We start from the raw sequence: 25396 nt of genomic DNA on the forward strand, positions 1-25396 counted from the left end.
CATTGACTCTATACAGCTTCCTATATACTGTAGCTCCAAGATCCCATATGGATTTTTCATAAAGCCTTTGTGGGTTTGATGCAGATGACCAGTTTACTGCCTCCAAATACTGTGCAGATATATGAAGCCTATTTGGCTTGAGGCAGGTCAGGAGGCACTAGAATATCAATAATTCATATATCCCTCTGTGTGTGTGTGTGTGTGTGTGTGTGTGTGTGTGTGTGTGTGAGGGAATGATCATATGTATGTATGTTAGTAATTACGTGTGACCAAACAACACCTGCTAGACCAAGTGATTATTTTCATATTCCAACCTCCATTTATTTGAACCAAAAAAAGAGAGATCAGGGTTAAATCCACTAAACTTAAATACAAAAATAAGGGACTCAAATTGAAATCAATATATGAATACAATTTACACATACATCCAGTGCTGTGGAGCAGGATGACAGCATTGTGAAAATGACAATACTCTTGTTATGGCAAAAGGGGAACTTGAACAAGCCAAATGCTTTGTTTAGGCAACTGCGTAGCCATCTGGATCTGTCAGAGGTCTATGAATTAGTGGCTTGGATCTGTGTTATGGTCAGTCTCGGTCTTAAAGCTAACAGTAAAAAAATAGAAGGGAGACTTTTCGAGAGCCATCCCAAGATCCTATCTTTCATCAACACCCCCCCCATCTCTCCCTCTCCCGGTCTCACCGTCTGGTCTGCCGCAGCAGGCGCCCTATGCCGAGAAGGGGCCAATTCCATTATCCCGAGAAATTAAACAGAAAACCAAACCGAGCCGTGTGCGCTATGTGCGGTCTGTAAAGGTGATTTCGCGGTTCGGGGCAATGGGTTTAGTAGAAGTCGTGTGTCCCACTCAGCACGAATCTAATCTGAAGGGGCGTTGTCTGTTTATATGGCCGCTCTCTCTCAGTTTTCAACACTCTGCAATTAGATGGAAATTCCACAGAGCGCCTGTGGTCCAGACGCAGGCCGGGGTCCATCCGTAACAGACAGACAGTTCAGAACCAACAGGTCCTTGCATGTGAGTGCGTCCGTGTGCTTGTGTGCGTGTGTGCTGAGTACGTCTGTGTGTGCGCAAATCAGTGCGTCCGTGCGCATTTGGCGAGAAGAGGCAGCGGGGGGGAGAAAGGGGGTGGAGGAGAGGATATCAAACGGAATCCCTGATCACTCCTTGCCCCCGTTAACCAAAGACAGCTCTTTGAGAATTCCACTGGCGTCCACTCGCCTCCTCTCCCGGATCATGTCCTCCAGGCTGCGAAAGACCAGAGTGTGTACCCCGCTGCCGGACAGATGCACTTTGAGGAAATACTGCTGCTCCGCTGAGTGCGCCTCTCCCCCGGCTTTGAACTCCCGTTTCCCAAAGCGGCACCAGGCTGCGAAACTTTCCGAGTTGGTCCAGCATATCTCCTCGCTGCTCAGGCCCAGGTGTCCCACTGCGTTCTGCATCACTAGGTCAGGGGGAAGCGGTCGGTACCGGTACCGATTGTTGACTATCCTTCCGTGGCGGCCGTTGCTGATCTCAAGCAGGCTGTCCTTGCGGATCTCGCCCTTGTGCAGATGAATGACCTGGTCGTCCTGCTCGTAGATGGCCCAGTGGGGGGCTTGAGCGGTGGCCACCAGCTCCAGCAGATCCCCCGGTTTGCACATAGTCAGCAAAGTTTGGGCCGAGTACACATTCAAGTCCTCGTTCTCCCGCAGCTTGGAGAAGATGCATTCCTGGGAGCAGAATGCTGAGTACTCCACCTCGCTGACCGAGAAAGGTCCCTCCTCGGCCGGGCTGTGGTCCTTGGTGAAGCCGCAGTCGGACGGAGTTCGGTCGTCCACCTCCTCCTCTTCGTCAGAGAAGAAGTAGGCGACACCGACCCGAAGCTCGTCTTTCTCCAGCCCGGACGGATCCCCCGTGGGCAGTTCGCTGTAGTTGAGGTGGGTGATCCGATCCAGTTGATTTCCCATCAATGACCTGGCAAGGCAGAGGCATGGACTGCGGTGTCTGAGAGGGATATGGCGAGAGGGTGAGAGAGATGGAGAGATAGATAGAGAGGTGTCAATAGCGTAAAATACAAGCACATTTCATGGAATAGGGCACATTTTGCACAAACGCGTGGCTGTATTTAAATCTCTGTGCTCAATAGATAAGAGAGCAGGCTAAGAAAACACTCAACACTTCTGAGCAGTCCCTGTTCAGAGGGCAAGAGCTCTCTCGTGTTATTGAGCCAAGAGAGTACACTAACACAATCAATGATCCACTGCCCCTTTGCAACCTTCACACTCATTAATCAATCATTAATTCCAGTGGAATGTGAAAGAGCCTGGGGTTCCCACGCAGAAGACACGAGGAAAAGGAGAGAAAGACAGAAAAATCGTCTGAAGCTTGCAGCTTTTTAAGAGTGAGGAAAGAGACAGCACTGTGCATAAAGGCAAGTCCGGTGTCTTTACGCACGGCGCAAAATGAAAAGAACTGGAGAAAAAGAGGATACCTGTGTGCTCCCCGGGCAAATGGTTAAATATCCTTATGGTCCATTAGTACAGAGGGATGCACGGTCCTCTGCTCCCCGTCTTTCTCTTCTTCTTCCCTTTCTTCTCACACTTGTCTGTCACTCTTCGCACCGCGCACCAGGCGCTCCTGCTGTCGTGCCTGCTAATACTTCACTTCCTACAGCGCCTGCTCCGTTTAAGTACCACGGAGAGCTCCGCCTCAGCCGGTGCGCACCGCCTTCGGTGGGTCTTACTGGAGCACAGTTACAGGTCCATTATCGCCGAGCCAATGGGAACCGCGGAGGAATACGCCAGTCAATCAGAGGATCCAATCAGGTGCGCGCAGGGCGGCTGGCGGCGATAGGCGGCTGTTACCGTGGCATGGTTTTTGTTGTCAGAGCGCTGTGGAATTCTCTACATGATCAGCGGAGTCTGTGTATGCAAGTTCAAGGCAACAACAGTCAGCAGCGATAACAGCCTGCTTGTCTCAAGACGCGCATATGAGAGAAGCTCGAGTTTTTATTGCGCTCTGATGTGCAGTAAACATTTCCACTATCTCAAAAAAATAATAAAAAAAATAAAACATAAAAAACCTCGCCAAAACTGCAGCCTTATCGCATGCGCACTGTTGCTGTAGGACATGACTAATGTGTACCCACCTTCCTGGGTACAAGAGTCGCCTCTGTCCTCCAGTTCCCACGTGTAACTTGTAAATTATTTCCATATGCTTCAGTAGCTTCACCACATCTACATGTTCTCTCATGTTTGGCAGTCTCTTTGTGTGTGTGTGAGTGTGTGTGTGTGTGTGTGTGTGTGTGTGTGTGTGTGTGTGTGTGTGAGAGAGAGAGAGAGAGAGAGAGAGAGTGCGCGTGGTACAGACTGTAAAGGGAGGGGCTGGAGGCAGGTGTGTGTTTCTGTGCAAGGTAGCAGCAAAACAAAGGAGTCTACAGGGAGATTAATACACTATAATTTTTTACTTTGCAATGGTATTATGTCGAGGAAGGAAATATGACAAATGAAATGCAAATCAAGTTTCAGCCTCACTTTTGCATGCGGAATGTATTGCACACTTGCATATTGTGCTTGCAAGACAAAGGTGAGGGCACTTATTTCATCCACACTTTGCAGTCGTGCCTCTTCTTTCATCAGCACTGTCCAGAGCAGATAACCATCCTCCCGTTCATATCAGATCCCCCCTCTCTGGAGTGATTGTTTTCTCTGTCTACCCCCACATCAGAGATCTGTTCATTTTATTTCTCTTTCTTTTCGGTTCTTTTTTCTTTTCTTTTTATTTGTTGGCAGCATCCGCACAGCCCCTCAGAGTATCTCTCCCAGATGGTTGGAGATTGCAGCTCTCCGGTTGCTGACATAGAACGGTCCCTGTTCTTTGTTTCCACTGGTGACAGGCAGAGCGGACGGTTGCTTTTTCAGTAGGTGAGATATGATTGTGCAGGTTTACACACTCTCCCACACACACACACACACGCACGCACGCACACACACACACACACACACACACACACACACACACGCAAAGGACAAACACAAACTGTCATCCATGCAGCCACGAGTATGTCCCTCTATGCATTTACACTTCCTTGTGAGAGCAGGAGTGCATGTGTCTGATTTGTTTAGGATGTAGTACTTACCTTTGTGTGTGCGCGTCTATCTACTTAAAGTCAGACAGGAGGAGAAAAATATATACAGTGTAAGATGGATATTTTTTCCCCCATTGGACGGAACCCTGGCATCCCCCTCGCACATACACACAAGGTGTCATGAGACTGTGAGCATTTGTACAGCTCCTACGGGCATTTGGTCCTGCCACCTATAATCTACAATGAGCAGAAATGAGTTCCCTTTGTAGGTGCTGCCTTTCCTGGATACACACACATATACAGTATTTCTCTCTCTCTTTCTTTCTCTGTCTCCTTTCCCCCCTCTCTCCCTCTCTCTCTATTTTACACACGCACAGACCTAATCATATATGCAGCTGGTGTAATAATAAGGCAGGGCGCAGACAGTACTGGAATAACTACTGAGACAGGGTGATATTTCACAACCCCAATAATTGGATATGTCTCTATTCTCTAATTACTAACTTAATCATATACGCTGCAGCAGCATACCATGCAGATAAAAGAGACTGATGCACATGTGCACACACACGGTCAGCTGTCTGCAAATTTATGCGCAAATGTATTCAAACATCAATGTGTCTGTCTGTCTCAATTACTGACCGACCGACTCACATGCAAGCATGGACAATTATGCAAATGCACATCACCATCCATCCATATGTCCACCCGCATGCAAGCACTCTTTTTCTCTCACTCGATCAGCTGCCGACGTTGCGTTCATGGGATGAAACTGAGGAAGTGTTGTTTAAATGCATGTGTTTTAAAAGGCGTGTCTTTTGAGAAGTAACTTTTGATCCCTGTGGGGATAATAATCTTCGCTTTTTGCCTTTCCAGGGAGGTCAGAGAGCAGGGTTAGCTCCAGAACAGTGGTGAAAAAAGAGAGCATTATCATCACAGGTGTGCAGCACAATCCTGAGTCAATGGCCTGTTGTGAGGCATACAAGATGGGCTGACTGATATTTGGTAACTTTGAGTCCAAGGTTGTGGTTCACGTGGTGGTGGAGCAGTGAGGTGGCGCACCTTCAGCCAAACATAGAGTCTCCTGCAATGCGTTCCTTCTCTTTAGAAGCAGTGCACTCTGTGTTCTTGCTCTGACAATTTTGTGAGTGAAAAGCCTGGAGAAGATCCACTATAAAATCTTCTCTCAGGAGGAAACTGAATATCATTTTGCTGGAATGCACGTATGGCACCTCAAATGAAATAAGTGTGCTTTAGTGTATCAGTGTGTTTTTCTGGTTGCAGTAGAGCTGTTGACCAGTGTAGGAAACAGTTCTGTGACATATACTGCGAAGAGCCAAACAGATCAGACAGCAGAAACAGGTTGCAGCTGCATCAACAATTACTCTACAATTACCTCTTCTGTCTGTGTGTCATGGTACATAATGACACTTATGTAAATGCTGAATGACAATTATTCACGGCAGTGCTGTAAATGTATACAGCTGGAGTGAATATTGTAATTTCTTTTCTTTTCCCTAATGGATCATAGCAGTGACAGAACCCCGGATTTTCTGGTTCTGAGTTGCTATGGGATTTGTAAAAATTATTGAAGAGATGTCATTTGATCTTTATGTTGACATAGTGGCATCACGAAATACAGTTGTTGTTTTTGGGCATGGATATTACATGTAAAACAAACAAACAAACAAAAAAATCAGATGGCACTTGTGTCTGAAAACAATGTATAAAAGCAATTATACCCTCTGGCTCATGACTGTGATTGTAGGTGCTTAGGTGCTGCAGATGGCAGCCATCAACATCATCGTCATCGTCTATAATCACAGTGAGGACTTTCCTTTGGGGTGTTATTTCTTGAACTGAGCATAGTTGTTATTGTAGTTGAAAAGGGGAGGAAAGAACCTCAGTGTCTGCTTGGTTAAACTGTATAATAAGCAATCATAAAGTAAAATCTGCACTGGCACAACTCCAGAGATTGGAAATTGGAAACGTTCATTTAAGGATTGTGTTGTAGTACTATTGTATTTGTATATATTCTATATGCACATTCACACCTGGTTAAGTGCCTTGGTCCTCTGCAGGGTGGATGTTTTATTTACATGGGGACTTAATCCTTGACCCATGACTAAAGAGCAATTGTTCAATAAACCCCTCCCCCAAACTGAGATTGTCCAATCATAACTGGAACATGGCACTGCGTGCCTATCAAGCTTTCACTTTCTCTGCATGTGCATGAAGTTTTAAGAGCTATTCTCTGTATTTAGAGACTTTAAAGAGAAGGTGGTGTCTTTTTTTTTTCCGTCTCTTCAAAGCAAAAAACACGTAAAGTGTTTGTCTGCTCTGACCTAAGCTGATAAATGGTTTTACTTTGTGGGTTCTGACAAAAGTTGATGATGTCATACCAAAAAAGTACCAGGTATCAGCTACTATCCACAACATTTGACGATGGAAAAAACCATAAGAGAGCGAGTTGAGTCAACCCATGCCCTGCAGTGGAAACAAAGCAGCAGGCTGCTCACTTCACCACCCTGCTCCTTGTGATATAGCACGGTGCCTTTCAGACAGACTTGTTTGGTTTTAATTGCAATCTTGCTGTTACAGCAATATTCTAACATCTATTTCAATCTCATTTCTCCTACACTCTCCGTCAGCCCCCGTCTTTGGATTTTCATTAGATATTGAACATGGCCCCAAATTACAGCATAAATAACCAGATAAATGGCAAAAATCCGACTGGAAATCAATTAGGCTGTCCTAGCATATTAATTGTGCCATAAATGGAAGATGTTTGCCATCATGTCAGAGCATCATCTGTTTTTCTATGCACGAGGAGAAAGACATTTAGAGATGATGGATGTTGCTACAAGTACATAAAGGCAAGGGTTTGGTTCTTGGTTTGGAAAGTGCATAAACAAACTGAGCATGCTTGCCTAAAGTTGCTGTTTTGGAACAGTATAACTTTAATAGACACGTTCAGTAAAATAAAGAGTCTTTTACTGGCTTAAAGACCCTGGTTCATATCCAGGCAGTCACATATGGCATCAAGCTGTCCCAAGACATCTTGCAATTCAACAGGGGAAGCAATTGGAATAGTTTGGTCACGAAACACCCCTATTGCCAATGTGAAGGATTGAATTGGCAAACGTGTTGCTGTGTAACACCAGTTCCAAAAGTCTCCCTCCATGCTTCTGCAAATACAGCCGGTCCTCCCATTGTAATACATAACAACTTCATCTGTTGTGCTGTGTTTGTCTTCGCACGACAGTGGTCCTTCTACAACACAGAAGAGTCAATGAATCTGAAGTTGAAGTTAGATTTAAGGTTTGGTCTTTTACAGTGTTTTATTTAGACTTTGGCATTATTTAAAGATGAACAAATGTCTAATTCTTCTTTTTCTCCTCTGAAGCATTCAGAGGAATTCAGTAAATAAACAGTATTTTACGTCTATTTACCACCTGTGACAGACAGTTCTGATGTTTTTACAATTATATTGTTGTAATTCACCCGAATCCTCTTGATTTGACCGACACTATACTTCTATTTTGTGTGTGTGTGTGTGTGTGTGTGTGTGTGTGCGTGTGTGTGTGTGTGTGTCATGTGTTTTGTTCGAACTCCATCTGTCTCCCCTTGAAAGGCAGGTCTTCCGTCAGGTCTTATCAGCTCTCCTCAGACTGTGGACTGTGACTCATTCAGGAGGCCCTCATCTGACACATCTGAAGCCCATCGATGTGGCAGTGAATGTTAACTTCTGCAGATTCAACTCCTCTCCATCTTCAACTTATTGCTGCTACAGTCGCTCTGCTCTGAAAAGACTTTCACCTTTCACAGTGCATGCAGGGAAAGGCCGACGCGCCGGATTCTGTCGTTCTGTACTGAACTGACTGCACAGAATTACAGCTCGCTGTGATCCTACATGGTTAACAAAATCATAGTGTGAGCGTCCAATATGCTGAGCTGACAGAAGGCTGTAGCTCAGCAAACTGTGCAGTGGCATCAATCATTAACATGGTTCATTAACTGCTATAAGTGTAACCTTTAATCTTTTTAATTTTCTTTCATATTTTCTCCTCTTAAATGTCTTGACTGGTGGTCGACAGAAACTATATACTGTATATATGGACATCTCAAACAATTTCACAGTTTGAAAAAAGTAGGGACCATTTCAGTATAATGCATGAATAGGCAATCCCAGAAACTAAGCTGCTTCCAGCCAGTCATATTACAGTCCTTTAAAGTGAGATACAGAAGAATGTCTGCAAATACAATAACAGCTCAACAGCCACAGCAATTTCAGTGTAAATACAATATAAAATAAAGGATTCAACCAGATGAAAGTAATTGAATATGAGGTCTTTGACCACAAATATTTCTCTCACACTCTCTCACAAAGGGTTTTTTTACCAAGCGGCAACCTCTGGGGCTGGACCTCGGGCCGAAGTGCCAAAACTGCAGTTCCTCGAATGACCACTGGAGGCTCACTCCAGGAGCCGTAGACCCCCATATCAAAATGCCCAAATTTACAGCACAAATAAACATGTTTCCAGCCTGGTATAAAGAGGGGTTAAAAAGGGGTTTGGTCTCTGTAGCTAATTTCCCCATTAGGCTTGAAGTTATGCATAATTACAAGCATGGCCGCTTTGAGTGACAGCTAGCCTCATCCTCAGCAGAAAAGGCTTTACTCGGCCCGCCTCGGCTCCACCCAAGCTCCACCTCTTTGCCCATTTTTGGATTAGCTGAGAGTTTGGCAGAGTCAGGCAAATGCTATCATTTATTTTACTCTGAATGTACTACTTAGGAATTTAAGCTTGAAGGAATCTTTCAGCCCCAAAGGAATATGAATTTGATTCACATTGTGACATATCATACGGACGACTATGACAAACAGTAGTGCTGTGAAATGTTCTGCCACAGTGCCTACGGTAGGCCTGCTTAGGTCCCAGTTCCTTTTCATCCCTTTTTCCTTTCATCTTTCGTTCGTTCTTCATTCCTTTCCCCTCTTTCCCTTTATCTCTCTGGTTGGTGTAGTCCATTGGTATGCAGGGTGATGTTGGCTGGTGTTTGCAGGGGAAGGATAAAGCGGTAATCAGTGCCAATGAAGCAGCTCTTGTCCCAGAGCACAAATGTGCCAACATCAGCAACACCACCAGACCGTGTGTGTGTGTGTGTGTGTGTGTGTGTGTGTGTGTGTGTGTGTGTGTGTGTGTGTGTGTGTGTGTGCTTCTATTTGTGTGTGTTTGTGAGAGAAAGGGAGTAGCATCAAAGAGGTCAGACAGAGGTCATTGTCTTGGACACAAATGTTATATGATTGCTTTTTCTCTTGTGCACGGTGCTGGCTGTGCAATATGATCGGAGCTATCAAAAGGCAGTGCTTAGCTTTCCAATTTTTTTAGGGTCCCGTCTCTTGAGGAGGAAGAATTGTTCTTTCCAGAGACATATGTTACACTCACTGGACATAAATTTTATACTTGTACAACCTTGGCCCCATTTCACGGTCCTGATGCAACTGTTGTGAAATTTATTCTGGGATGACTGTTAGGAAAATATGGAACCAGATGCATTTGCTATTTTTGTTTGCTGATCATTGGAGAGGCAATAATAAACAGCACAAAACAAATAGTTGGGTGCGTGTGAGTCACATAGCAAAATGTAATAAGGAAAAATCTCATTCCCATCGATCTAAGTCGTATTATTTGTTTTTCAGTGACAGAAATCTGAAGGTGAACACTGAACATCTAATGCCAAAGTGCCGACGAGCACAGCACTAAACTATCAACTGCCTCAGTAGACCAGCTAACTGCTAAGTGGATGAATGCTGGACTGACAGCTTCCAGCTGGCAGCACCCACATGTCAGTGTGTGTAAGCAAACGTCACGCAGATTAACAAAGGTGAAAATAATTAACACTCCGAGATCAGTGGCCTTAACTGTGAGTACCCTCCTCCGCCGTTTTAACCAAAGCACATTCATCATCCTGTTTCCTCAGAACATTAGCACACATTCACTGTGTTTCCAGTCTGTCAATAAAGTTGTTTGATTTAATCTGGTGACTGAATATCTGGCTGAGTGAAAAGTGTTGACTGAGAGGATGGTTCCAGGTGGTGGATGATAGAAATTCATAATGTGACGCTTAAATCCAGCATATTGTTTCTCTGTTTGTGTCCCATTATTTGTCCTATACTTGTTAATTATAGCTGAGGGGCCATGTGAAGATCTGTCGAGGGAAAGTGATCACACTGGAACAAAGGACAGATTGAAAGAATTTAAAATATGAATGTGTATGACAGAAAATAACCGGAGAAGGAACATATTTTTGCTGGTCAGTGATTTTATTGCTGCAAATTTCCTTTTTGGTCTGATGCATTATGATTCGATATCATATGATTCAGTTTACTGTGGTACTCTACCATGAAGATCAATGCAGAATCAGTTTGTTCTTAGTTTAGACTCATGGTGAGAGCAAAAAAAGAATGAACTAATGTCTGTGACATGACATACAGGATGGGCCTGATGGCAGTTTATTCCTGACCTCTTGTATATGTTCCTGTGGTATTCAGTGTGCATTTGCTTGATATTTTTTTTCTGGAGCTTGAAAGCATAATTTCCCCTCTGTGTTTCCTACATTCCTTCAACAAAAGTAAAATCTCACCCATTGCTAGAAATGTGACTGCACAGCAGCAGAAATAAACACAGAAAAGGGCCAAATTTATGGCATGACACGAAAGAAGAACCACTTTTGATCTGATAGTTTTTCTGCATAAATGCAACCAATTTCAACAGAATCCGCTGTAATGCCTAACAGCAGGATATACTTCTTCTTTTGCTTTAGCCATAACAAATAAGCACACTTTGCTTTCCTTTTTCCATACAATAAAGCCCTGAACAATTAGAATGATCAGCTAAATTCTACAAAAAAAAAAAACTTCAATCATGGATTCAAATGAGTTTTAATCTGTAAATGGCTCCGAAGGGTCAAAGGTTTGAGTCAGCAAGTCTTTCCAAGAATAACGGAGGAATTAGCATTCATGAATTTAAATTACAAATTGGGCTTTTATTGTCAAAAGATGGCTGATACTAGGGGCTCTCATTTTGTGATGGCATGCCGCCAGGATGTTAGTGAAAAATTGTGTTTTTACTGGATGCACAAACAAGCTGTGTTCTCACCTCCACATGGTAGTTTTTTTTATTGACTTGCCCTGAATATGACGGTTAGGACAGGCACAGCGGGGATGTGCCAGTTATTATCAGGCACCGCCATGCAATTTTGATGTCAAGCATTTGTGTACTTTACGCTTCCCACCTGCTTAAACCATGTCTGAGGTACACAGCACACGACCAATGGTTTACATAATAAACCTGTGGTTTTATTATGCTGCTATAATGGATTTAAGAAGAAACATGCACAAGAACAGACTATTAAAAAGCATAAAAAACATCTTATGTATGGCATGTCAGATAATTTGACACACATAATATGATATACTGTGAATAAAAAGCAAGCTCTTTTTGTCATTTCACTGTATTTACGTGGAGTTGTGCTGTGAGTAATATACTTAATCTTGTATGGGCATCATGTGATTATCACAATGTCGTGGTCAACTGTCTGTACCACTCAGTCTGTGTTGCTTTCGCTGAAATGTTTCCTATAATGCCACAGTTCTCCTTGGACCACCGCACCAGAGTAAGCAAAAGCGTTATCTCCTCCCAAGCTAATTTAATTTAAGGCGGCGTGTATTTACTTGTGTCGATTCTGCACCTCCTGCACAAGGACATCGAATCCCCTTGGGAGAAGCTTTTGTGGCAGCTGTGCCGAAGACTGTTCTCATCAGGATATGCGGAGTGCACAGCTTTTGCAGAGAAGTAAAGGCGGTGATGATAAGATTGGTCATGACTGATGCCAGCCGCTACCAAACTACTGATAACGCGTTTCTCAAAATTCCAACCCCTCACAAGCTGTGCTGCAGCTGTACGCCTCTGGACTGAAACGACCAACTCAGTTTCCACAGGCTCTAAGTTGTCGAAGGCTCTACTTTGTTTTCTTTTAATAGCTACTGCCATGTTCAACCAGCCCAGTCACTCTTCACTACCAGACCTTGGAGGTCTGTCTTCAAAAGGTTTGTGTTGAGTTTCTCTCAGACTGTGTGTTCGCGTAAGTTTTCCCCCCTTTTGACTGTGACTGCATCGGTGTGTGTTTGTCTGTGTGTGTAGACTCAGCATGTGACTGCCTGCTGTGTGGCCTGGTCCCTTGTCTGACATGCCAGCCTAATCTGCTATCAAACTGCCCTGCAGACCTTTGCCTCTTACAATGGCTGCCTAGCCCTGATTAGTGTGTGTGTGTGTGTGTGTGTGTGTGTGTGTGTGTGTGTGTGTGTGTGAAAGGAGTAGAAGACAATGCATGATGTAGGGGGTTCAAAGCAGGGACAAGGTAGAACATTCTTGTTATGGACTGCAGGGTCTAGAGACTTGTCCATGATCACACACATGTCCACATCCTGTGCACACATGTTCATACCAAAGCTTTCTTGCACACACAGGCACACAAAGATGCATTAACGTCAGAGCTCTGTTGGGGAATTAGGAATATTTCACTGTGGTAAAGTTGCAGTAGTTACAATGCAATCGCTTCCCCAGAGCCCCCTAGTGGCTCAGGAATACATCAGGAGGCGCACACACACGAATGAAAGTGCTCTTTCACAGCTACGCTGGCAGCAAATGTAGGAGCTGAATTTGTGTTGGCTCACGGTGCCTTCAATCTTCATCGTGCCTGTCATGCACAGTTGTTCAACCCGTGTTCATATGTGCAATTTCGTGCCTCCAAGCACTGTTTCAGTTGGGATTTTCGTTTCCTCTGTTCAGCATGCACAAAATTTTGGCCCAGTGAACCACAAGCATTAGCTGCTCTTGGGATTAGCCAGGATAGAGCTTTAAAACTCAGATCCAAGCTACAAAAAGCAAGAAAAAGGAGCATTGTGTAGGAAGAGCATGAACGTGATAATCTGAAAGATTTTCATTTAAATAAGTGTTTGTCAAATCACTGTTGCCAAACGAGGTAGCGCAGTGGTGATTGAGACTGTGGCCCGCTGATGACAGTATTACAATATTCATATATTTGCATATAGGAAAAAATGCTGTATGAAGTTACTGCTAATGCAAACCATTGCTGTAGTGCTGAAACTCAAGTTAGATTTTATTATGAAGTAGTGACAGGAAATCCAATATGCTTGTCAGTGAGCTTTGCACTTACTGCTGTCTTCAAAGTCATCAAAAATAAGACTACAAAACAAGACAATGGGCATTTTTTTTTTTGTTGCATTTTCTGACTGTGGATCAGTCTCCTTCCACCACTTCTCGCCATTACAGCTAACACCACCGGAAAGTGTCACAGCAATGTTCATCCGTTACATCGTTCTTGGCATTTTCTTCTCAAGATTGTGGATCCTTTCTTGCAACAAAGAGTTACTGATGAAGGAAATAAACTATTGCTAACAACTGAGCTTTGATGATACAGAGTTCCAGGGTCCACCAGTCCATCAGGCCTATGATGGCCTTGGAGAATTACGGCAGCCTGTTCCAATGATTGATTGAAAGGTGATTATTTCTCCCTTGTTGCTAAGATCCCTTGAGAGCTTTCTGAAAGAGCCGAGCCCTTAAAACTTGCTTTAAATGGTCAGTTTCTGGGAACAAGTGTCTCTGAGTGAATTGTCAAAGCATCCTCTTTGCTTTGTCTTTGATCTTCTCCTGATGCTTCTGTAATAAACCCTCACAATGCTACCAACTCCCATAAGTAATCTGGCATTCACAGATACCAAGAAAAAACACATGCCACAAAACACTTTGTTTGGATTTGCATACTTTTATTCTTGTTGTGATCATTTGTTCAGGTGATTTTTGGTATTTGTCAGGTGCTTTTCAAGTTCTTCACCTTCTGTCTTTGTCTTTCTTCTCCACACAGGGGGGAAGAGACGCCCCAAGATAACAAATTACTGTAATACAAATAAAGTATCCTCCATAGAGGCTGATGGTGGGCAAAATAATTACATAAAACTAAAAAATGTCAAACTCTGTGAGAAGATGTTCAGCTTGTGTTACACAATGGGCTACAAGGAGCCACTAATGCAATTAGTGCTGCTGTTTTTGTGTTTCACTGTTTTTGCTAATTAGAAAGTCAAAGAAGGAGCAGGACAGAGAGTCTCATAAAAAGGACCCAGACTGAACAGCCGCAGACAGAAACAAGATAGCGTTTCCCTTAATAACGTTTTTGAAACCTCAGGAACTGAATTGATGGCAGCTTCCGTCCGGTCACAAACAGTATATCCTCCAATGTGTGCTGTGTACCTCACTGAAATGTACTGAAAGAACCACAATGTCAGATAACCTCGCTGAGAGGAAATCCTGTACTACAGCTTCAAGAGAGGCTCTTAAGCATGTCATATGTATGAAATGTTAAGCCCTTTGAAGGCTTAGAAAATAAGGTTCTGCATAGCTTAATTTTGGACTTTAATTAAACCAACAACCCTGAATTACATGAATCTGTGGACACTCAGTGGGAATGAGCCAAAAACACAATGCTGACTATTGCCTCATAAAGATGATGTGGCTGTCATGGTTCGGGGTATTTGGATTTGTTACTTCCTGTTTTATGTTGATAGTGTGCCCCATGTGTCACAGTTTACTTCCTGTATTTTGCCGCCTGTGTGATTGTCTGATTGTTTTCACCTGTGCCTCATTAATTCTCGCTCCCACATGTGTTCCCCTCAACCTTAGCCAGTATCAAACCTTTCCAGTCTGTTCATGAGTGTTTCCCATTTTGGTTTGACTCCTGGTTTTTATTCATTTGTTTATTTTCTTGACACTATTAAAACAAGGGTGACTTTTAGCAAATGTTACTCATTCATACATCCAGTAGATTTGGAACAGCTTCAGCATTCATTTGGATTCTTATGTGCAAAATTCACTCTCCTTTTAACTCAGTTTTACTCTACATCAACTCTTGAAGGGAATATCCGGCTCTTTAGTTGCTAAGAAATATTTAAAAGCTTTAAAAGATATTGACAAGTTAGGCTTTTGGGGTTTGAGATGAATGGAATTAACAATGGAACATTGGAAAGAGGGCAGTCAAGGCGAGGTTTCTTTTTTTGTACCAGAATATAGGCAAGAAAATCAGGAATAAAAGCGCAGACAATAGCTTGAGATTTTTGTGATAACAGTGACCAGAGCAGCAGGGTAATCGTCCTCCTTCTCAGAGTAAAATGTCCAATGGTACATCCTGTAACCTTCAATTTACAACAAGCCAGAAGGGATTCAAAAAAAGGACTGTTGCCCATTCTGCACTTCACAACGAGTGGAGAAGGTTGCGAAATGTGGGCCAGAGAACCGACGCTGTCCCGGAGAGCTGGGGGTAAAAATGGATGCTCAGTCAGTTGGAGGTCAAACATTGACTGCCTGAATAGATTTTCTTTCTAGACACAGGTAGTGCAGGAGAGTCCCGCTTCCTGCTCTCCCCTGGGCTTCACGTAGCCTGTTAAAATGCTGAAAGCAAAATGCAGGCACACGTGAACACATGCGCACGCTGTCATACACACACACACGCACGACACAGCTCCTCTGATTTCCCAAACCCCCCTCCTCTAGTTTAACAGGTATGTATGCATGTGAGCGTGTGTGACTTTAATATCTTCCTCCAGATGAAGCCTTGTGTGATTTCCTCTCCAGCACCTCGTGCCCTTGACCACTCTCTACCTTTGATCTTGAAAAAACAAATGTTTTCCTCTCCTCTTCTGCCCGTCCTCCTCTCTCATCCTCCCCTCATCCCACCTCTGAGTACAGCCCACTCTACCTGTTTTTTGACCTCTCTTTACTAACATCCCTAACTTCCTTTATTTATCTCTTTCTCTCCCTTCAACCCTCCTCTCTTTGCATGCTCATACACTATTTCGCAGCTCTCCTTCCTGTTCCCCTCTGCTTTTTTTTCTCGTTCTGCCTGCTTCTTGCTTCTTGTGAATGCTTCTCTCCCCTTCCTGACATTTCTAGTCAATAATCTCGGGATATACCATGTGCTTTGAATCCAAAAAAGGCCTGCCATTTTCTGCAGCTTTGAGTGCTTCAGGTTGCTCTTGCAGTATCTTGCCTCCTTTTTTTTCCACCAGCTTCCATATGTCCGTTTGCAACCAACCCACCCTAACCCACCCTAACCCCCCCCCCCCCCAAGAGCACTCTCTGAATATGCTTTTAAAAATTCGCTGGCAATGTCATACAGTACCCTTCAATTTCTCTATACTTTTCTTTTTCTTTCATTCCTTCTCTCTCTACCCCATCATCCCTCCTCCCCTCTCTTCGTCTCACTGTGTGAAGGAGCCTTTGTTAAATGTGTGAAAAGAGGAGAGGGAGAACTTGGCAGAATAGGAATTCAATCAGAGAATGCCACCAAAACATAAGCAGAAAAGGTGAATGCTGGCTTAGTCAGACAATAATGCTGTGTGCGTTCTGAAAGACTGCAGGATCTTTTTCAGAATATCGCTACACTTTGCGGTGATGATGTTATGGACATTCATTGTGACAACATTAGCCATCCTGATACGCACACAGCAGGCATTTGCAATTACCCTTTTCATGTGACTTCTGAATTATCCAACACTATCTGCTCAGCCAAAGGTTAACCAAATATCTGTGGGTAAAGGGTTTGCTGCGGTAAACTAAATATTAGCATACGAGTTATTGTTGTCTTTCCTCATTGAGGATGTTGGGCTGCAAAGAAAAGAACAGTTTAAAGGAGTAAAACAAATCCCGGCCAAAAATATTCACGTATTTTGGGACATTTTTGTCTTCATTAGACAAGAAAGGAAGGAAGAGAAATGGGGGATGCACTGTGGTTACACTGTCATCTTCTTTAAACTGAAAATTCATTTAAAGGGTTTGTAAGCTAATTCAAATCAATCCAAATTGTAGACAGTGGTAGCAATATTCCCGCAGGTTTGGGGTACAGAAAAACAGCCACCATTGAAGCTTGAGAACACACGTCAGGAAATAATAATGCATTAGTTTGACTTGCTTTTGTCTGCTGTCAACATTAAAATTCAAAAGAATCAATAACTTGCAGTTATGGCGAGTTTGGCTGGTCAGACGTAACAGACAGAAATACCGTCCGTCCGTTTGGTGGTGGATCAAGCTTTATCAGGGGGATTACCCCTGCTTACCCCAGAGACAAAGCAGACGACGTCATTCCCCATAAGGCATTAAATGAGCCACACAAGGCATGGCTTTGGCTGGCTTACTGACCCCAGTGACCACAGTGCATGCCATAGATCATAGCATAACAGACCCAACTAATCGATGAGGAAAAGGTTAGTTGCCAGCTATTTTTATACTGATTCTAGTTGACTTAATCGATTAGGAGCTGTGGCCCCACACCACGCAGAACTCCCAGCAAAGCCGGCCAGTATAGAGACCACAGGGCAACAAAGTTTATGTTTCATGTAATTAGCCACTGTGAGCAGTTACAATGCTACAAAACACAGCTTCTTGGCATTTCTTGTAAAATAGCAGTAAACTACTCTCTTGGTTACCTATTGTTGAGTCAAGGTGTTGAATCGATGCATTCTCTGACTTGGACTTTTAATGGACGGACTCAGCGTACTTTCTTTATTGTTTTTGGGTGGTTTGCTCTTCAATGTTGGGTTTTTTCCTTTAATGTTGCCCTGTGCCTGACTGAATGGTAAACTGCTCTTGAAACAAACAGTCACGAAGGCCTACTGAAAAATTCAGCCTTGTGCTCGTTTGTCCGTAGGCCCCAATAACACTCAGTCATACTGTGGTCTTTGCCAGTAGGCTCCGCTTCACACACACACGCTGTCATGTGCAATGAAAGCTAGTGATGAATGCTGTGGCATTGTTTTCTATTCACATTCCAGTGTGGCTGGTTTCTAGACATTCTTTATGTAAGTCCAAGATGGATCCTTGACAGTGTTTTTTTCTGTGGATACCTCATGAATATGTTTACAGGTGAGGGTGTGTATGAAAGGGTTTTATGATCTTGCCTGTGTCTGGCATGTTTAATACCTTGCTCTGTGGCTGTTTGCTTAGTTTTCGTTTTACTGGTGTGAGATTAGTTTGAATTGTTTGAAATTTCTGTGCTTTTTTTTTTTTTTTTTTTTAACTTTCTCTCTCCTTCCTCACATCCTATGTCTTTTTATTGCCCTCCCTTCCTCCCTCTCCTCTCTGTCAGTACCCTGTTCTCTTCCCTCTGTGATATTTCCTTGCTGTGTGGTGCCTGTCATGCATTTTGCTGTTGCACTGACAGTTCAGCCAGTCTGTGGCCTATGCTACTGTATGCATATGCAATTTAATTACTGATGCTCCCCACTGACAGCAAGTTCAGCTCTGTATGGATCCCTGCTTCTTTCTAATATCCCAGGAGATATTGTCTTGTGTGGTGCAGAATGTTTGAATGTGTGTGTGTGAGCATGTGTGTGTGCAACAGTAGAGACTGTGTTCTCTGAACAGACGGCTTTTGTGTGCGTATTTCTGTGTGAGTGTGTTTACAGTTTTATTGTCATGGTTGTAAGCACGGATTGGTCAAAAATACACGCATTTCAGACTTGTTGATAGTATATCGAGATTTTCTTAATCTACAGTCTATGGACAGAGCTTTCTGACAATGTCGACCAAAACTGATCATTACAGTCTACTGTGGGATTTAATGCAGGGATTTTGTCATGGATTGTATTAAATTATATAGGTGTAGCTATGATCTTTAGCCACACAAGCATCATGACTCTATAGATAGCGATGGTGATTGTGTGCCAGTCAGTCCGCCATGTCGGTTCAGACTGACTTGAGTGAATTGCAATGACTTTGACACATGCAAAAACTAATGACACTCCCTGCCATGCTCACATTAGAACTAGCAAAGTACCAACATGCTAAGCACGGCCTGGCGATAGTAGTGTTCCTAATAATTAATGCAAACGAATGCGTTGGGGTGCTTCGTACAAACAGTCGTCTAGTTTTCCTCGAGTTTCCAAGTCTCTTCCAATGTGTAACACCAGCTGTGTCTTCAGATAAGACATTCATCGACTCTCATCATAAACTTGAAATGCTGTCAATTTGCCGCTTGGGATGAATCCTTTAATGGTGGTCGATCATATAAAATAGGAGAGCATACGTTCAGCTTCATACGTGCAACGAGGGACGGCCCTAATCTCTCCATACACAGACAGGCTGTCACTCGTCACACAGCCAAGGCAAGAGGCAAAATTAAACTTGAAAGTTATACTTGTTGGCACCGCCACCCATTTGCATTTAAATATGTCTGACCTCCCCAGCAGCGAGGCCCAGCTTCAGAAGACGGGCTGGCAATAATTACACCCAATTACAAGTATCTGTTTCGTCTTGTCTTTTAATTCTCAGGTTGCCCATGCGTGAGGAAGAGAACTTAAAGAGTCATTTAAAGCAGGCAAACTACAGACTGCGCTGGTGAACAGAACATGTTATCTGGCTTTTTCTAATGCAAACGCACGATGGCAAGTATGTCAGCAAACCCCACAGTGTTGCTTTCATGTGGTTATATCAGCCGACCCATTAGTGCGGGAGACTTAATGTAGGTGTTTACTGTTTGGTCATTCTACAGGTTGTGCACATGCCCATTATTTGTCTCATTCTCCCTCCGCCTCCTTTTTTTGGTATAGAATGTGTGTGTATTTTTGTATTGTGTTTTTTTTACTCTCTTCTATGTGTCTTTTTAATTCCTTCTCCTATTGCTGCTGCTAATAAAGTTTTATCTTATCTTATCTCACCTGCCTATTAAGAGTGAATCGCTCTCTGTACAGAGCTCTCAAGCTACATCTTTCTAACCACAAAGATTCTGCTTTTTTCTCTTAATACATCAGATTAATAAAAGCATTTAAAACGTCCCGTTTACGCAAAGCTCATTCAGATCAGAGTTCTCCGAAGGACTTTTTGTCCATTTTGAAATTGCTTGTTTATTTCCTGGACAGTGGTATCTTCATGTGAGCACACTGCAGCCATTAACACATCACCCACTCGAGCTAGTTGGTGATGAAAACAAATGAACCTTTCTCTGCAGGAGTCAGCAAATTACTCACTGACTGGTGCTGATGCTGTGGGGCAGACAGAGGTGAACAGACAGAATGGACATCTTTAAAATGAATGCAATATTTATTTATTTGCAGTATTACTGTGGTAAAATAAATGCTGTAGTAGGTTATTGCTAATGCAAACATTTCGTACTGCTTCAGCTTCACATTAAAAACATTTAAATAGGGAAACACGAGTTGGTTTTTATTATGAAGCAGTCACAGGAAATGCAGTGTGTTTGTTGGTGAGCTTTACACATACTGCTGTTCATCAAAAACGCATCTACAAAACAAAACAATGGACATTTTCTGCATTTTTTTGACAGCGGATCAGTTTGAATTATTGCGGGGGGTAATGGAACAGGAGGAAACCGTCGTGAGCTGTTAAATGGAGAGCTGCAGGCGACAGGCTGCACACCTCCAACTTCTCAGCAAGGTAACCAACTCCTTTCAGTCTCACTGTGTCCTGCTGTCTGCAGATTCACACCGTGTGCAGCATAAAATCAGATCACAGTTGTTCACAGAATGATGGAAAAGGCCAATTATCGCCTGACTTCTTTAGTAATGCGACAGCACTTTGTTTTGCTGCCAAGGATTATGACCTGTAGCATTAAGCATTAGCATTCAGCTCAAGTAAGTACATCCTCACAGAGCTGCTAGCACAGCTGTATACTCTTACATTTGCTTTTAACCACATCATTTAGAGCTAATGAGGGTTGTTTATGACCTGGTAGGGGTGTGCAATACCACATAATTTGGTTTTGATCTGATATCAAGAAATACAAGATCCAGAATCACAGATTTAAGTCACTAATACTCAATACTTTGATACTCAAAGAGGACTTACTCCAGTAGTATTGATATTATATGTTATATTGTTAATCCTCAGTGGTAATTCATTCATTTATAATGGACTCTAATCAGTCAGTGTTCAACTAATTTTGACCCACTGACCCGGTGCTGTTTTATGTGACTTGTCGGCTGGGACCCAAGAGTCCATAATATCAGGTAAGTATTCCATCGCCATCAGCCAGATTCCGCCCTGTTGTCGCTTTGGCTAATTCTGGTACTGAATTTATACTCTTTTCATATTAGTCATACATCAGCTAATGATACAGGCAATTTTGGCCCTGTATTGATAGTGGTTTTCATTAGCCTTGACAGAGCTAATGTCTCAGCTCATTTCATTCTTGCTTTTCAATGCTTTGTTGTCATTACTGCTCCATCAGCTAATGACTCAATCACTTTCCACCACGATTTTGCATTCAGTTCCCATTTTACCATTCATCCTTTCTTTTGGGGATGACTAAGACTTTAACTGAAAGTGCATTGTTTATTTATCACTGCTAACTTTCCCAATAGTTATTTTTACATCTTGTGTGTCTCCTGTTGGTTCATGATTGTGAGCTGTCGGTGCTTTCCACAACACACAGTTCATCTCTCTCTTTTTTTTTTCTCAAACTGCGACCCATTTTGTTTGGGTTAGAGGGGTTTCAATCAAAACCCAATTATAGTCACATTCACAGATGCAGACACACACACACACACACACACACACACACACACACACACACAAACACCATGAAAATCCTCTGGCCTATAGTTATTGGATTCTTTGCCCTAAACTGTACAGAGTATCAGCTGTATAAATATTTTTCATTATATCAAATAATTGACTAGAATCTGGTGAGCTGTCTGTACATTGCCCCCTCACCTGGGGATTGTCACTTCATTTGGTGACTTTTCCTGTGGGCGTTTATGTGTGTGTGTGTGTGTGGGTGTGTGTGTGTGTGTGTGTGTGTGTGTTTGTGTGCGCTCACAAAGAGAAAAGCAGCCGAGATAGTTGATCTTCCCATTTCCTCATGTAAATAGAATCTTGGCTTCAGGTTTTCACGGCTTTCTGAAAGCTTCCGGATCAAGGGCTGATATCCCTCAGATTCAACACACACACACACACACACACACACACACACACACACACACACACACAAACACACACACACAAACACACATAAACACAGCTATTTGTAATCAGTGCAAAGTCAATCTCTGGACTTGGGCTCTGTAGGTAAAGGTTTTATTTATGTCACAAACAGGTTTCTTACACAAGCTCTCAGACACACATGGGTTTTATAGGGCAGTAGATGCTCCGGCTATTAGCAGTAATTATGAGGAAGTGAGCAGAAGGCCCATTCATTTGTTACTTACACACCGAGGAGCACAAACAGCAGAGCACACAGGGATCGAGAACGAGACGAGAATGAAGAGGCAGCCCTGTTAGTCCGAGTGACACACAAGCTTCATCGCAATTTTCATCTCAAGTGCACTTGCATTTGTCCTTCCTCCATCTGACAAAAATGATTGACAGCTCAGAAAAGGCCTTGGAGGAGGAAACCCAACAATAGGTATTGGAGATTGTGAGAGCATAACAGAAAGAGGAACAGAGGGGAAAGTGTTTGAAAATGGGCTTTAAACTAGCAGTGTGTGCTATACAGTGAGAGTGGCTACAGCAGCCAGGCAGAGAGAAAAACCTTTACATTTATTTGTACTGTGGGACGAAGAAAATACATAAAAACAGAAACAAGAGATCAATAACTTGCACACGTGACACAGGAAAAGTGGTGGGGGGGAGGTGATGACCTCAGGAGAGGAATGAAAACATCTCCTCTAAAAACAAACAAGACAAGAGCGAAATTGAAGATGACAAGCAAAAACAAAAGTGCTCTGGACAACAGAATCTGATTGACAGCACAAAACAATATGGTGGGAAATAATAAGATCCATGAAATGACCAGGGATGTAAACAATAATGAAAGTAGCCACTGTGCAGAGAAGTCCCCAGGGAGGACTGTGTGGTAATGAGTGACATATATGTATGGATAATAATGCTTACAATCTATACTGGGACAAATTACAAACAGATTACTGTCAAAATATCTCATAGAAATTTTATTTATATTCAGAGAACGCGAACGTCTTGCAGCACATTATAAACAAGCCAAAAGAAATGTCTGTCTATTGCATAAAGTCATAAGAAATGAGTGTAAATTGTGATAAGTGATGCCGTCTGGTAAATCCACCTGAGCTGTGTCTTTGAAAGACTCTCAGAAAACTGATTCTGCTGCGTGAAGCCAACAAGGAAAGAACAGCAGAAGACTCAAGGATGAAATTTAGGCTTTTCCTCTGAGGCCATGTTGTTAAATAATTGGTTTGACCAGAGATGTGTTTATTTTCAGTGACACTTTTACCTTGAAATGATCACAGACACGATGTTGACTTTGAAGCTTGTGTTTAATTAGAGTTGAGCTACTACCTGTCATGGTGTTCATTTTGTTATTTCCTGTTTTATGCTGAAATTTCCTCACGTCTCACCTTTTGTTTGCTTCCTGTGTTTTCCCGCCTTTGTGATTATTGATTGGTTTCACCTGTCCCTCGTTAGTCTTCCCTCCCCAGTGTATTTAAGCCTGTGTTTTGCCTCAGTCTGCGCCACTTTGTCCTTGTACCTTGTGTGTCAATGGTCCCAGTGTGCACCAGTGTTTCCCAGTGGACTATTGCTTTGTTTTTCCCTGGACCTCACTTGTTTTTGGACGTTTGGATTCTGCCCTTTTTTAAGGATTATTATCTGCCTGTTTGGACTGATTTCTTTGGATTTGACCTTTGCCTGCCTCACCCTGTGGTAAGCCATTTATTATTGCCTTATTTTTTAATTTTTATTTTTTTAAATAAATGATTTGAACTGCACCTGCTCAGGTGTTGTAGTCTGCATTTGGGTCCAGCCCCTTGTTTCCTTGTTGCACCTGTTTGTGTGACACTACTAAGAGGTGTCTTTTCTTTTGGCTAACTGGAAGCACTGCAGAGGTTCCCAGAGACATTTCTAATGAATAAATGAATGTGTAGCATGTGTTTATTGTGCAGCAGTTTCTCTTGATATGCACGCCCACATCTCCTGACACGTGGCTTAAAATGCTGCTAATCTTGTCAAATGATGCTGATTAGCGCCAGCAAGACCACCTATCCTAAATACTTGTTGCTCTCACATAACTTGAATCTGATAGAGATTTTAGTCCAAATCATGAAAATTTTAGAAATCTTTTTCTTTTCACTTCACAAACGTTGTCAAGTCAGTTTAGAGAAATTTTAGCAGGCTTATTTCTATATTAGTAAACAAGAAGGATTCAAAATACAATTTTTAAAGGATGGATCTGAAGATGGGATTTCAAAGTGGCAATGGATGATGTATGTGCATCACCCAACATGCTACAGGGAATAACCTCAAGCTCATTTGTTTCATGCAAATTTTGAAATATGAATGGAAAGAATGATTTTGTACCATTTAAATGCATGAACAGATCCCTCAATGCTCCATTTCTTTCATAATCCATGCTCAAGTGTCCTTATGGATGTGAATAAGCCTACCTCTGTCCTGCTCTTCATGTTTTTATTTACTCATCTACAATGTCATTATGAGGAGTAAAATCTCAGATTTCAAAGTTGTGTATACAAGTGTCCACTGCACTGAGTCGTATTAATGTATTCTTACAACTTCATTGGCAGAACGGTTAAGAAATGAATGGGTTAGATTGTATTTCTGAGTCTTTTCTGTTGTGTATTGTGATGACAAAGTCTCTGCAGACTGTGTTATTAGCACTGTTTTCAGTAACAAAATATGACCATGTGACAGCTGGTTGATACTATAATTTTAGATGGTTTGATCTACATAAGAAAAGCCAAAATCATATAAACTACAATTAAAGCCATAACGTATTTTATATTTGTAAACCACACTCTTATTACACTAGCAGGATGAAGATGTCCTCTGCAATAAAGGGCATGCTGCTCCCCAAATGCTCTCAAAAAACTGTTCTGAAATTTCCATTTTCATTACATTACACAGCATGAGCCAACAAAGCCAAGAGAAACCAGCACTAACTTCAACATGTAAACATGACGTAGATCCACACTTTTTACAGAACGTTATAAAAAATGTTTTTATTACTTTAGCTTGATTCTTAGTGAGAACCGCTTCTTTTATTTTGAAAACTTTCCCAAATATGATTGCTCTTTCAGTGCGACTGACTTTAAGCTTGCCAAAGTTTGTTGAAGGTGAAACTCGAAACATGGAGTCAGAGGGAGGTATGACACACATAAGAGAGGAATAATAATCATCAGAGAGGCTTAGAGAAAAAGAGGGCAGCGTTGTATATAACCACATTACAGCTGGCTTT

General features: G+C 42.5%; 1 protein-coding gene across 1 annotated transcript; it reads right to left on the bottom strand.

Annotated features, from left to right (window-relative positions):
* Window positions 1–303: 303 nt before the first annotated feature.
* On the bottom strand, window positions 304–2659 carry lratd1 (LRAT domain containing 1). Its single transcript, XM_076755604.1, has 2 exons — window positions 2489–2659; window positions 304–2001 (listed from the first exon to the last, which is right to left on the bottom strand). Exon 2 carries the CDS (start codon window positions 1962–1964, stop codon window positions 1176–1178), a length of 789 nt encoding a protein of 262 aa, XP_076611719.1. The 5' UTR covers window positions 1965–2001; window positions 2489–2659; the 3' UTR covers window positions 304–1175.
* Between the last annotated feature and the right edge of the window lie 22737 nt (window positions 2660–25396).

Source organism: Chaetodon auriga, chromosome 18, assembly GCF_051107435.1.
Source record: "Chaetodon auriga isolate fChaAug3 chromosome 18, fChaAug3.hap1, whole genome shotgun sequence".
NCBI lineage: Eukaryota > Metazoa > Chordata > Actinopteri > Chaetodontiformes > Chaetodontidae > Chaetodon > Chaetodon auriga.

Excerpts from the sequence above, each read along its gene's own strand:
- lratd1 (XM_076755604.1), bottom strand. The coding sequence starts at position 1,964 with ATGGGAAATCAACTGGATCGGATCACCCACCTCAACTACAGCGAACTG.